General features: G+C 42.0%; 1 protein-coding gene across 1 annotated transcript; it reads right to left on the bottom strand.

Annotated features, from left to right (window-relative positions):
- Nucleotides 1-111: 111 nt before the first annotated feature.
- reep5 (receptor accessory protein 5) lies at nt 112-13,415 on the bottom strand. Its single transcript, XM_020457929.2, has 5 exons — nt 13,052-13,415; nt 12,609-12,702; nt 10,423-10,561; nt 1,071-1,239; nt 112-509 (listed from the first exon to the last, which is right to left on the bottom strand). The coding sequence occupies exons 1-5, from the start codon at nt 13,176-13,178 to the stop codon at nt 454-456; spliced, it is 585 nt and encodes a 194-aa protein (XP_020313518.1). The 5' UTR covers nt 13,179-13,415; the 3' UTR covers nt 112-453.
- Nucleotides 13,416-13,888: the final 473 nt, after the last annotated feature.

Below are 13,888 nucleotides of genomic sequence, written 5' to 3'. Positions count from 1 at the left end.
AAATCCAGCCAAAATGTTAGCTTTTGGTCTAGTACACGTCACAAACTCTCTGCCAAAAATAACATTGTAAAAAAGACCATAATCCAGTCATAATGAGCGAGAGAAACAATGGAGAAATAACAGCACGTTTCTTTTTTATTTTATTTGGGTACTTAAAGCGTAGCAGGAGGGGAAACAACATCACTGGCTCATTACAGCCTAAAGGTACGCAAACAAGTTAAAGGTTTCAAACCGTTTTACATCACTCTTGGATACGTGACCATCTATCGCTGTGTTTTTTAAATTTATTTTTACAGACAAACTGTGCAAGACCAAGATGCTATCCTTCAGATAATTTATAAAATAATAAACAATAAAAAAAATCCAAGGCAACATTTATTGAGCTGTGTAACACAGTCCACTCCAGAGATGACAATGCTGTTGAACTTTGGGAACTTTGTCCTCGCGGCGCCTTTAGGAGTCCTTCTTCATCCCCTCCTCCCACATTATGTTCGCCGTCGCTTTCTTCGCTGTGAAACAAAAACATTACACTTTAGACATAAGAGGCATACCTAAACAACTCTGCCTGTCTGTCTGTCAATAGGCCTACCTCAACAACACTATCTGTGTGTCTGCCTGTCTGTCAAGAGACCTACCTCAACACCGTCTGCCTATCAAGAGATCTACCTCAACAACACCGTCAGTCGGTCTGTCAGAGAAGCAGTCAGAGACAATTTGACAATGAAAATGAATGGTCAAGACCAGAGCATTCCAATTAATGTGATGCTGACCTTTTAAAATTGGACATATCAACAATGGCCATTTAAAATCTGTCAATGTGACAGGTTCACTGTTCCGGAATAATGCAATGAAGAAAACGTGTTACATTTCCGAAAACTGTCTGAACCCATTCCTCAAAACCTGTTGGAGTGAAAGGCATCACCGTCAGCTACTTTCAAAGAGCAGATGCTGCATATTTAATCATTTAAAATGGTAAAGATAAGATTCAAAAGGGCAAAAGCTGAGATGGTTTTAAAAAGGATTCATCGTATTTCAGAGAGACATTGAAAACAGATGCCCGGTGTGCCAACCTTCATCTTTGAACTTGTCCGCAGCCTCTGTCGCCTTGCCCTTGAGGTCCTTGGCTATGTTGTCAATCTTGGACTCGTGCTTGAGGAAGATGGGGCGGATGATCCGCGTGTATATCTGGATGGAGCCGTTAGAAGGAGTTGGAGCCATGCACCACACCAAGAAGGCACACTGAGGGGAAACAAACAAAAGAACGTTCTCACCCAATGCTTCCAGGAAACGCCGCCAAGAATAAATCTCTGAGTAAGTGCTCTAGCAAATTACACAAGCTGGCAGGCATGAGCTCCGTTGCCATGGAGATTTAGATGGGAAGGAAATAAGTACATCTGCTTCATACCAGCACATGATGGATGTAGATTAAGGAAGGAGATTAAGTTATTGAATCGAGTCAATATAATGTTATGATTTAACATGCTTTTAATACCTTAACGATGAGCTACTGTGCCTTCAGAAAGTATTGCACCCCTGGACTTTTTCTAAATGTTGGTGTGTTACAGCCTGAACTTCAAATTTATTAAATAGATTTTGTAGTCACTGGCCTAAACAATACCCCATAATGTCAAAGTGGAACTATGTAGAAATGTTTACAAATTAATTCAATTAAAAGCTAATGTCTGGAGTCAATAAGTATTCAATCCCTTTGATATGGAAAGCCTAAATAAAGTTCAGGAGTAAATATTTGCTTAACAAGTCACATAATAAGTTGCATGAACTCGCTCTGTGTGCAATAAGTGTTAAAAAAAATGTTTTTATGTGTATCAATACAAAGATACAGGCATCCATCCTAACTCAGTTGCCGGGGGGGAAGGAAACCGCTCAGGGATTTCACCATGAGGCCAATGGTGATTGTAAAACAATTACAGAGTTTAATAGCTGTGATAGAAAACTGAGGATGGATCAACAGCATTGTAGTTACTCCACAATACTAACCTAATTGAGAGTGAAAAGAAAGAAGCCTGTACAGAATAAAATATTCCAAAATATGCATCCTGTGTGCAACAAGGAAAAGTAATACTGCAAAAAATGTGGCAAAGCAATTAACTTTCTGTCCTAAATGCTAACTTATATTTGGGGAAAATCCAACACATTACGGAGTACCACTCCATATTTTCAAGGATTTTTTTATTTTACCTTTATTTAACCAGGTAGGCTAGTTGAGAACAAGTTCTCATTTACAACTGCGACCTGGCCAAGATAAAGCATAGCAGTGTGAACAGACAGCAACACAGAGTTACACATGGAGTAAACAATAAACAAGTCAATAACACAGTAGAAAAAAATAAAAAAGGAGTCTATATACATTGTGTGCAAAAGGCATGAGGAGGTAGGCAAATAATTAATTTTAGCAGATTAACACTGGAGTGTTAAATGATCAGATGGTCATGTGCAGGTACTGGTGTGACACTGGTGTGCAAAAGAGCAGAAAAGTAAATAAAAACAGTATGGGATGAGGTAGGTAAATTGGGTGGGCTATTTACCGATGGACTATGTACAGCTGCAGCGATCGGTTAGCTGCTCAGAAAGCAGATGTTTAAAGTTGGTGAGGGAGTCTTACTGTTATTTAATTATGCCAATGTGCTTTCATCAATTGAAAGCCCTTAATCTATTTTATGAGAATTTGTAAGATTTCTTGTTTGCATAAAATAGACGCAGACCAGTCTTTCAATAATAGGTAATATAATTTATTCTCGGAGCGCGCTCCCACTTAATCACGTGCAGCAGTTTATATACAGATCACTACGTCATTTCATTGCTTTAACAGAATCCCCTCCTCTCGACCGGGACAAAGTAAGGTGAAAAGTTCATTCTAACTTACTAACACACTCCCAGATAACTTTTGACCCCTCAACATTATCGATCACCACTGAACTGACAGTTTTAATTAACAGAAAACCTAGGAATGCACTCACTGCCTTATCTAAAAACCCCAGAGTTAAGTTTCCGTAAGGTCAACCATAGGCTAATGACCTTATCTGTTTTCACAGTCCACAACCCATTCGTTTTATTCCTAGTTGGGATCATGTTCATTAACTTTTTATTACTCCTTGTCCGTGTCACACAATCCCTTCTTATGAACTTATATTGTTAATCACTTATAAAACAGAGTATATGTTTACTTAGTTACAATTCTATTTAAAAAATGGGGATATTGTTTATTCATTTATCCATAATAAATCCAACAGGGAGAGAAGTCTCCAACTTCAACGATTTTTGCAATTCGTTCCAGTCACAGGCAGCAGAGAACTGGAAGGAAAGGCGGCCAAATGAGGTGTTGGCTTTAGGGATGATCAGTGAGATACACCTGCTGGAGCGCGTGCTACGGGTGGGTGTTGCCATCATGACCAGTGAACTGAGATAAGGCGGAGCTTTACCTAGCATGGACTTGTAGATGACCTGGAGCCAGTGGGTCTGGCGACGAATATGTAGCGAGGGCCAGCCGACTAGAGCATACAGGTCGCAGTGGTGGATGGTATAAGGTGCTTTAGTAACAAAGCGGATGGCACTGTGATACTCAGCAAACTGGATGCAGTTTATTGGAAGCCATTTTGTAGATGACATCGCCGAAGTCGAGGATCGGTAGGATAGTCAGTTTCACTAGGGTAAGTTTGGCGGCGTGAGTGAAGGAGGCTTTGTTGCGAAATAGATTTGATTTTGGATTGGATATGTTTGATATGAGTCTGGAAGGAGCGTTTACAGTCTAGCCAGACACCTAGGTACTTATAGATGTCCACATATTCTAGGTCGGAACCATCCAGGGTGGTGATGCTAGTCGGGCGTGTGGGTGCAGGCAGCGAACGGTTGAAAAGCATGCATTTGGTTTTACTAGCGTTTAAGAGCAGTTGGAGGCCACGGAAGGAGTGTTGTATGGCGTTGAAGCTCATTTGGAGGTTAGATAGCACAGTGTCCAAGGAAGGGCCAGAAGTATACAGAATGGTGTCATCTGCGTAGAAGTGGAACAGGGAATCGCCCGCAGCAAGAGCAACATCATTGATATATACAGAGAAAAGAGTCGGCCTGAGAATTGAACCCTGTGGCACCCCCATAGAGAGTGCCAGAGGACCGGACAACATGCCCTCCGATTTGACACCCTGAACTCTGTCTGCAAAGTAGTTGGTGTACCAGGCACGGCAGTCATTAGAAAAACCGAGGCTACTGAGTCTGCCGATAAGAATACGGTGATTGAGAGTCGAAAGCCTTGGCCAGGTCGATGAAGACGGCTGCACAGTACTGTCTTTTATTGATGGCGGTTATGATATCGTTTAGTACCTTGAGCGTGGCTGAGGTGCACCTGTGACCGGCTCGGAAACCAGATTGCACAGCGTAGAAGGTACGGTGTGATTTGAGATGGTCAGTGATCTGTTTGTTGACTTGGCTTTCAAAGACCTTAGATAGGCAGGGCAGGATGGATATAGGTCTGTAAGCGTTTGGTTCCAGGGTGTCTCCCCCTTTGAAGAGGGGGATGACCGCGGTAGCTTTCCAGTCCTTGGGGATCTCAGACGATAGGAAAGAGGTTGAACAGGCTGGTAATAGGGATGCGACAATGGCGGCGGATAGTTTCAGAAATAGAGGGTCCAGATCGTCAAGCCCAGCTGATTTGTACGGGTCCAGGTTTTGCATCTGCTATCTGGATTTGGGTAAAGGAGAAGCTGGGGAGGCTTGGGCGAGTAGCTGCGGGGGGGTGGGGGTGGAGCTGTTGGCCGAGGTTGGAGTGGCCAGGAGGAAGGCATGGCCAGCCGTTGAGAAATGCATGTTGAAGTTTTCGATTATCATGGATTTAAAATCGGTGGTGACCATGTTACCTAGCCTGGGCAGCTGGGAGGAGGTGCTCTTGTTTTCCATGGACTTTAGTGTCCCAGAACTTTTTGGAGTTGGAGTTAGAGCTACAGGATGCACATTTCTGCTTGAAAAAGCTGGCCTTTTCTTTCCTGACTGACTGGGTGTATTGGTTCCTGACTTCCCTGAACAGTTGCATATCGCGGGGACTATTCAATGCTATTGCAGTCCGCCACAGAATGTTTTTGTGCTGGTCGAGGGCAGTCAGGTCTGGAGAGAACCAGGGGCTATATCTGTTCTTAGTTCTGCATTTTTTGAACGGAGCATGCTTATCTAAGATGGTGAGGAAGTTCCTTTAAAGATTGACCAGGCATCCTCAACTGACGGGATGAGGTCAATATCCTTCCAGGATACCTGGGCCAGGTCGATTAGAAAAGCCTGCTCGCAGAAGTGTTTTAGGGAGCGTTTGACAGTGATTAGGGGTGGTCGTTTGACTGTGGACCCGTAGCGGATGCAGGCAATGAGGCAGTGATCGCTGAGATCCTGATTGAAGACAGCGGAGGGGTATTTGGAGGGCCAGTTGGTCAGGATAACATCTATGAGGGTTACAGATTTAGGGTTGTACCTGGTGGGTTCCTTGATGATTTGTGTGAGATTGAGGGCATCTAGCTTAGATTGTAGGACTGCCAGGGTGTTAAGCATATCCCAGTTTAGGTCACCTAACAGAACAAACTCTGAAGCTAGATGGGGGGCGATCAATTCACAAATGGTGTCCAGGGCACAGCTGGGAGCTGAGAGGGGTGGGTAGCAGGCGGCAACAGTGAGAGACATTTCTGGACAGATGAATTTTTTTAATTAGAAGTTCGAACTGTTTGGGTAAGGACCTGGAAAGTATGACATTACTTTGCAGGCTAACTCCTCCCCCTTTGGCAGTTCTATCTTGACGGAAATGTTATAGTTGGGTATGGAAATCTCAGAATTTTTGGTGGCCTTCCTAAGCCAGGATTCAGACACAGCAAGGACATCAGGGTTGGCAGAGTGTGCTAAAGCAGTAAGTAAAACAAACTTAGGGAGGAGGCATTCTGATGTTGACATGCATGAAACCAAGGCTTTTTAGATCAAAAAAGTCAACAAATGAGGATGCCTGGGGACATGCAGGGCCTGGGTTTATCTCCACATCACCCGCGGAACAGAGGAGTAGGATGAGGGTGCAGCTAAAGGCTATCAAAACTGGTCGCCTAGAGCGTTGGGGACAAAGAATAAAAGGAGCATGGGCGTGGTAGAATATATTCAGGGCATAATGCGCAGACAGGGGTATGGTGGGGTGCGGGTACAGCGGAGGTAAGCCCAGGCACTGGGTGATGATAAGAGAGGTTGTGTCTCTGGACATGCTGGTTGTAATGGATGAGGTCACCGCATGTGTGGGAGGTGGGACAAAGGAGGTATGAAGAGTGGAACTAGGGGGTCCATTGTAAACTAAAACAATGATAACTAACCTGAACAACAGTATACAAGGCATATTGACATTTGAGAGAGACATACAGCGAAGCATAAAGTAATCGCAGGTGTTGATTGGGAGAGCTAGCTAAAACAACAGGTGAGACAACAACAGCTAATCAGCTAACACAACAACAGCAGGTAAAATGGCGATGACTAGGCAGAGAGGGTCAGATTAACTACACACAGAGCCTGAGTTCGCGGCTGGGGCCGACATATAAAAAATAAATAAACAGAATGGAGTACCGTGATTAATGGACAGTCCAGCAGGCATCAGATATGTAGCCAAGTGATCATAGTGTCCAGGGGGCAGCAGTATATTAAACAGGGGAGCCGCCACTACGCCAGTGACACAGCGTTTAAAGTTAGTAGCCCTGGGCTAGTAGGAGCGTCTGCTCCGACGGAGGCCGGATGGAGGCACAGCGGATGGAGTATTCGTCGGCAGACCAGTCGTGGTGGTGCGGCGGGGCGACAGAGAATCCAAGCCAGATGGTGAAAGAGGTATTGTGGAATTTAGTTTGCTAGCCGGGAGATGTGCCTGGCTCACGGCTAACTGGTGCAAGCTTTGTGGCAGTGGCGTTAGCCACTATATCCAATTGGTAGCAGCGGTGATCCGGTGCCAAGGTCCAGAGTTTACAGCAAGGATCCGGTGGAGTTTTGGGCTCTAGCCGTGTTAAAAGAATAAAATAAAAAAATGAGTGGGGTTCGTGTGAACAGCTGAGTAGGCCGGGAGGTGGGCCTCGGGGATAGCTTCGGTACTGGGTGCCACGGTGAGTGAAAGCTAGCTGTAAGCTGTGAGCTAGCTAGCTGCAAGCTAGCTGTGAAGATCAGAAGTAGTGGTCCAGGGATTACGGCAGGAATCCGGCGTTGTTGTGGAGAGAGTCCGATATTGGTAGACTAGCGAGTATTATCCTGGCTAAAAACAGGGCTGGTATCTGTGCAGAAGGTAAAAGCCGCTATCAGTGGTTAACAATGACTAAATAGCTTGTAGCTAATTAAATTGGTTAGCTTCTGGAGATTCTTGAATGTGTTCTAAAATTTAAAATAATAGCGATTCCGTATCACATTGGGTGAGGCAGGTTACCGGAAGGTATAATCAAATAAAAAAATTGAAAAGAGATTGAAAATCAAATGAAATATATATATATGAAAAATACGAAAAATACAAAAGTACACGAGAGGACAAAACAAAGACGTCTTCACTGCTACGCCATCTTGGATAGTGGTAACTGCATCATGTTATGGGTATGCTTGGGAGGTTTTTTTATTTTAAAAAAAATAAACAGAATGGAGCTAAGCACAGGCAAAATCCCAGAGGAAAACCTACTTCAGTCTGCTTTCCACCAGAAACTGGGAGATAAATAATTCAGCTGTACAAACCTAAAATACAAGGCCAAATCTAACCTGGAGTTGCTTACCAAGAAGACTGAATGTGAATGTTCCTGAGTGGCCAAGTTACATGTTGCAAGACCTGCAAAAGGTTATCTAGCAATGATCAACAACCAATTTGACAGACCTTGAAGAATTTTGAAAAGAATAAACGGGCAATTGTTGCACAATCCAGGTGGGAAAAGCTCTTAAGAGACTTCCCCGGAAAGACTCAAAGCTGTAATTGCTGCCAAAAGGTGATTATAACATATTGACTCTGGGTTCAATACTTATCTAATCAAGATATTAGTGCTGAGAGATTAGTCCTTTTTTAGATTGGTTCAGATTCAGTTCGAATATAAAATAAATACGTTTTTGATTTTGATTATTTAGGTTGAATGCTGTAACACAGAACAAAACAATAAAAGTTCCATGATGGTAGTGACTGCCCATTACTGCTAATCACTTATTAGCCATCATGTCTACTTTAAAATATTTCAGTTGTTGTGTATTACATTTGTTTTATTTGATTACTTTATTTCAATCTAAGTCATCTCATCTCTATAGATCTGCTGTCTGACAAAAATCACTTTTCTAGTTCTTCAAACTAAATAAGGCATACTTTCATTACTGCTGAATACCAACTATCACTTAGATCATGTATTTTCAGGTAGAGATGCCCGATACCCCTCAAAATAACGCACTCCGTCTCTTCCGTAGCAGGCATAAAAGAAACACAGACCGGACAAGTAGATAAGAAATGGATTATGGTCCTTATAGTTAATTACCACATTTTATGAGCTAAACTATGTAGAACATTGGCCTGTTGATCTGATAAACACTACCAGTCAAAAGTTTTAGAACACCTACTCATTCAAGGGTTTTTCTTTATTTTTACTATTTTCTACATTGTAGAATAATATTGAAGACATAAAAACTATGAAATAACACATATGGAATCATGTAGTAACCAACATATGCTGAGCACTTGTTGGCTCATCCCAAAACTTGGTTGAGGTCCGGGGATTGTGGAGGCCAGGTCATATGATGCAGCACTCCATCACTCTCCTTCTTGGTAGAATAGCCCTTACACAACCTGGAAGTGTGTTGGGTCATTGACTCCTTGCTGTCCCCAGTCCACCTGGCCATGCTGCTGCTCCAGTTTCAACTGTTCTGCCTTCTTATTATTTGAACATGCTGATCATTTATGAACATTTGAACATCTTGGCCATGTTCTGTTATAATCTCCACCCGGCACAGCCAGAAGAGGACTGGCCACCCCACATAGCCTGGTTCCTCTCTAGGTTTCTTCCTAGGTTTTGGCCTTTCTAGGGAGTTTTTCCTAGCCACCGTGCTTCTACACCTGCATTGCTTGCTGTTTGGGGTTTTAGGCTGGGTTTCTGTACAGCACTTTGAGATATCAGCTGATGTACGAAGGGCTATATAAATAAATTTGATTTGATTGTCCTGTTGAAAAACAAATGATAGTCCCACGAAGCCCAAACCAGATGCGATGGCATATCGCTGCAGAATGCTGTGGTAGCCATGCTGGTTAAGTGTGCCTTGAATTCTAAATACATCACTGACAGTATCACCAGCAAAGCACCATAACCAGCAAAGCACCATAACACCTCCTCTTCCATGCTTAATGATGGGAAATACACACGTGGAGATAATCTGTTCACCCACACTGCATCCCACAAAGACACAGCAGTTGGAACCAAAAACCTCCAATTTGGACTCCAGACAAAATAACAAATTTCCACCGGTCTAATGTCCATTGCTCGTGTTTTTTGGCCCAGTCTCTTCTTCTTATTGGAGTCTTGTAGTAGTGGTTTCTTTGCAGCAATTTGACCATAAAGGCATGTTTTCCTCTGTACAGTTGGATGTTGAGATATGTATGTTACTTGAACTCTAAAGCATTTATTTGGGCTGCAATTTCAGAGGCTGGTAACTCTACTGAACTTATCCTCTGCACCAGAGGTAACTCAGGGTCTTCCATTTCTGTGACGGTCCTCATGAGACAGTTTCATCATAGCGCTTGGATGGTTTTTGTGACTGCACTTGAAGAAACTTTCAAAGGTTCTTGAAATTTTCCAGATCAACTGACCTTTGTTTTAAAGTAATGACGGACTGTTGTTTCTCATTGCTTATTTTAGCTGTTCATACCATAATATGGACTTGGTCTTTTACCAAATAGGGCTATCTTCTGTATACCCCGCTACCTTGTCACAACACATCTGATTGGCTCAAATGCATTAAGGGGGGCAGCGGACTACTAGGGGGGGGGGGGACATCAGTGATTTAGTCATTTAAAACAAAAAAAAGAACTGCAATGTTTTTTCTTCATTAATTGTTTTCCACATTTTAGCATTGTTCTTCTACTTAAACAATTTTAATCCCACTAACAACAAAATGTGGAAAAAGTCTAGGGGTGTGAATACATTCTGAAGGTACTGTAAGTGTGATTTATTTTCAGAATTCACACCTTTTGAAGTTGAAAACATTTCAGCCAATTATTTAACTATGGAGTGTGTTTGGATGTTGGCAACTGTGTGCAGAAGGTTTCACAATAGCAGGACAGTTTGACAAATGAGGGTGTATGTGCACTGCACATCATGCCCTCAATGTTAATCTCATCAAATAGTATCAAAGATTAAGAAACCACTGTACTTCAGGACCTTGAGGTTAAGGACAAACACCAGTATGCATTACCTTTCCCATGTAGTAAAAAGGGAACCAGGACAGGAAGATGTCAGCAAAGAACTCTGCCACGCTGAACACTCCATACACCACCCAGTAGGTCAGCCATTTTGTGTCATCATCTTTGGTTACACTCTCAATGGCTTTGATCCTGCAATTAAAGGATAAGTCCATGTTAGCGACAGGATGCCTAGAAGCATAATGGAAAAGTATTATGCAAGATGACATGAACACACTGAGCAGGTTTCATAACAAACACGAATTCGCATTGATTTTATATTTGGGAAAGAATAGCCAGGCTGTTAAGCTACAGGCTAAAGAATGAACATAATAAATACCATACGGCCTGACAACTAGGTTTCCATGGTAATATTTTGACTCATGAGTGGGAGTTCGGAGCAAATTGTGAGTCTTGTCTCAATGTTTTGCATGCCAAATAAATAATAAATAAATAATCAATTTTTATCTTTGAACAGCATTTGCGTTGTTTCACTGTGTGTGCTGACGTTTGTAAACTCATCCATATCTAAACAAGTTATGAATTGAATAATATAACTTGTTGTACGAGGATAACACTATACGTCAGTGTTCAGTTGAACTTTGTCCAGACATGCAGAGTTAATCACAAGGAGCAACTGTGGTTGGGACCAACTGAAATGACTGAGTCACTTACATTTTGTTTCTGTGGTTAATCATGTGCATCTGGATTTTCCTCTCTGTGCTTATTGCCCAGTCTCTTGCAACACTCCACAAGAGCAGCAGTAGCCTCATGGCTGCTTTTCTCACATTTGGGCCTACATGTTGAATAACTAAAATATAGTACTCATTGCAGATCCATACGGTCAGTGTGTCTGGGAGAAAATGTGATCTCCTCACCCCGAGGAGTGATTTTATATCATTCAGTTAGAGTTTGATTAGATCATCCACGCCAAAAAAAGTGTTAGATTGTGACATTTTAATGTTTCAACGGTTTTTGCACAATAGAGAGCGGAACCACAACACAAAGTAGCCAGTTAATCATGTGGCAATACATTTAATAGGATTACGGCTATAGCATATTGCTGCACTAAGTATTTTACGCAACTGTAGACACAGGAAACCATACATTACTACCTTATGAAAGATGCCTTTAACCCATAACAGTTTAAGCCTCTGGGAGGGGGGGGGGGGGGGGGGGGGGGGGTTCTACTATGATATATGGAATTGTTTTAAGGTCATACAAGGATAATCTTGGTATTTGATTTGGAATTTTAAGACCCCTTAATGCATAATAAAATAATCATAATTAAATATTTGAATAATTATTTTTGTCCTTACTGCTATTAGCCCATACAAACGCATTCACTACATGGAACAACAGATTGTAGTCCGCTGCCCCCCTCAAAAAAAGAAGTTTGTTCTTTAGTGTCTGTCCTATAGGCCAAATCGTTCGGACGCTACAGACGATTTTGAGAGAGATTTCCGGGACGTCTCATGGTCTGACAAACACCGCTCTAGCTCTGCCACCTTTCACCGCAGACACGGAAGTGCAACGTTGGCGGATGAGGTGGATTGAGCCGCCACCAATGCAAAATAAAAAAACATCTCTCTAGTTTAAATTGACAGATTCTTATGGGGATTTTTGTATTGTGCTAATTAGATTTCCGCGGAGGCGAGAACACCGACTCTAGTTTTTTTTAAAGGTGATATCAAACACACACCCGACCTGCAGACACAATTGTCTACAATTGGACCTTAGTTAGTATGTAACAACTTGTAGTAAGATGCTGCTGGCATATTGCCGAGTACTCTACCAGTGCCATTCAAAGAATCCTGACTCTCAAGCTAATAGTAAGGTAAACATGCACTTTGGCCCAGACATTATTCTTCAGCATGGGCTACTGTATGACCAACGTTACATTGGTAACACCCATCAAGCAAAATGTGTTTAAAATTATTCACAAGATCAAATAGGCCTCTCCGTGAAACGTGGGCGATTAATTCCCCGTTGGGCCTTGTTTTCTGTGGGCAATGTTGAAATAGCATAGTGATATTGTGTTCATGCTATTGGGCGTGCGTGTGAGGAACAGGGTAGGGTGGGTCATATATGACGCAATTCATTAACTGTTTTTTTTTGTGCCCAGAACAGGGCAGCAACAATTTAATATTTGGATTGCTATCCTAAATGACCAATTTATGAGAAGAAGAAAAAGACTTACGATATGTAGGCTGGATAAACAAATCCGATGAGGTTGCACAGTAGGGAGGCTCCATACCCAATAACCAGGTAAATTGCGAGAATGACGACGACAACTGCAAGATAATAACATCTGTTTATTAGCCTACAGGCTACAAATATGTCATCGATTAATATAAGTGATTGTCTAAATATCATCTAGTCAAACAATAAAAATGGTGTACAGTATGCTCATATGGAAACGTATTGTATTCTGACAAAGCCCATCAAAACGTACGACAATTTATTTGATCAGAATATTGACTTGACGTTATTTGTCAAAATAACAAACTGTGCCACGACCGATGCAGGCTGTGTTACCAGAACTCTCACAGCATACCCTCATTTTCTTTTCAATAAATAGATCCCTTGTGCCCCCCCCCCCCCCCCCCCCCCCCCCCCATCTCATAACAGCAAAATACTTACCGATTGCGATATAGGCCCTGTTTACTCCAGTTTTAGCTTCTATCTTTGCCAATGCATCGGTCATGAAATTCTTTTCATGAAGAAACTTGTCGAATCTCTCTTTTATGTCCTGTACCATTGCTGCCATGATGTTCGTGTTGTATGGTGCTGGTTGGCTATTGAACTGCGACACCCATGCAACTCTATCCTGCTTCTTCTCGCTGTTCAGAGTAAATGAATGGAAGCACGGCCAGAATCACACTGAACGATACGTCACTGCAATATGTCTACAGCCACACCCAATACTTTGATGACATTGCTAAATTGTATAAAATCAAATTGTATTTGTCACATGCGTCGTAAACAACAGGTGTAGACTAAACGTGACATGCTTACTTATAGGGCCTTTCCAACCATTCCAGTGTTTTACTTGCTATATTGTATTTACTTTGCCACCATGGCCTTTTTTTTGCCTTTACCTCCCTTATCTCACCTCATTTGCTCACATCGTATATAGACTTGTTTATACTGTATTATTGACTGTATGTTTGTTTTACTCCATGTGTAACTCTGTGTCGTTGTATGTGTCGAACTGCTTTGCTTTATCTTGGCCAGGTCGCAATTGTAAATGAGAACTTGTTCTCAACTTGCCTACCTGGTTAAATAAAGGTGAAATAAAAAATAAATAAAAATATATAGAAAAATAATAACACAAGCAATAAATACACAATGACAAACCATTTTCTATATACACGGGGTATTTGTATTTGTATTTATTATGGATCCCTATTCGCTGCTGCCTTATCAGCAGCTACTCTTCCTGGGGTCCAGCAAATTAAGGCAGTTTATATTAAAAAA

The sequence above is a fragment of the Oncorhynchus kisutch genome, linkage group LG23 (genome assembly GCF_002021735.2).
Source record: "Oncorhynchus kisutch isolate 150728-3 linkage group LG23, Okis_V2, whole genome shotgun sequence".
In the NCBI taxonomy this organism is placed as follows: Eukaryota; Metazoa; Chordata; class Actinopteri; order Salmoniformes; family Salmonidae; genus Oncorhynchus; species Oncorhynchus kisutch.
This window is presented reverse-complemented; position numbering and strand designations above follow the sequence as displayed.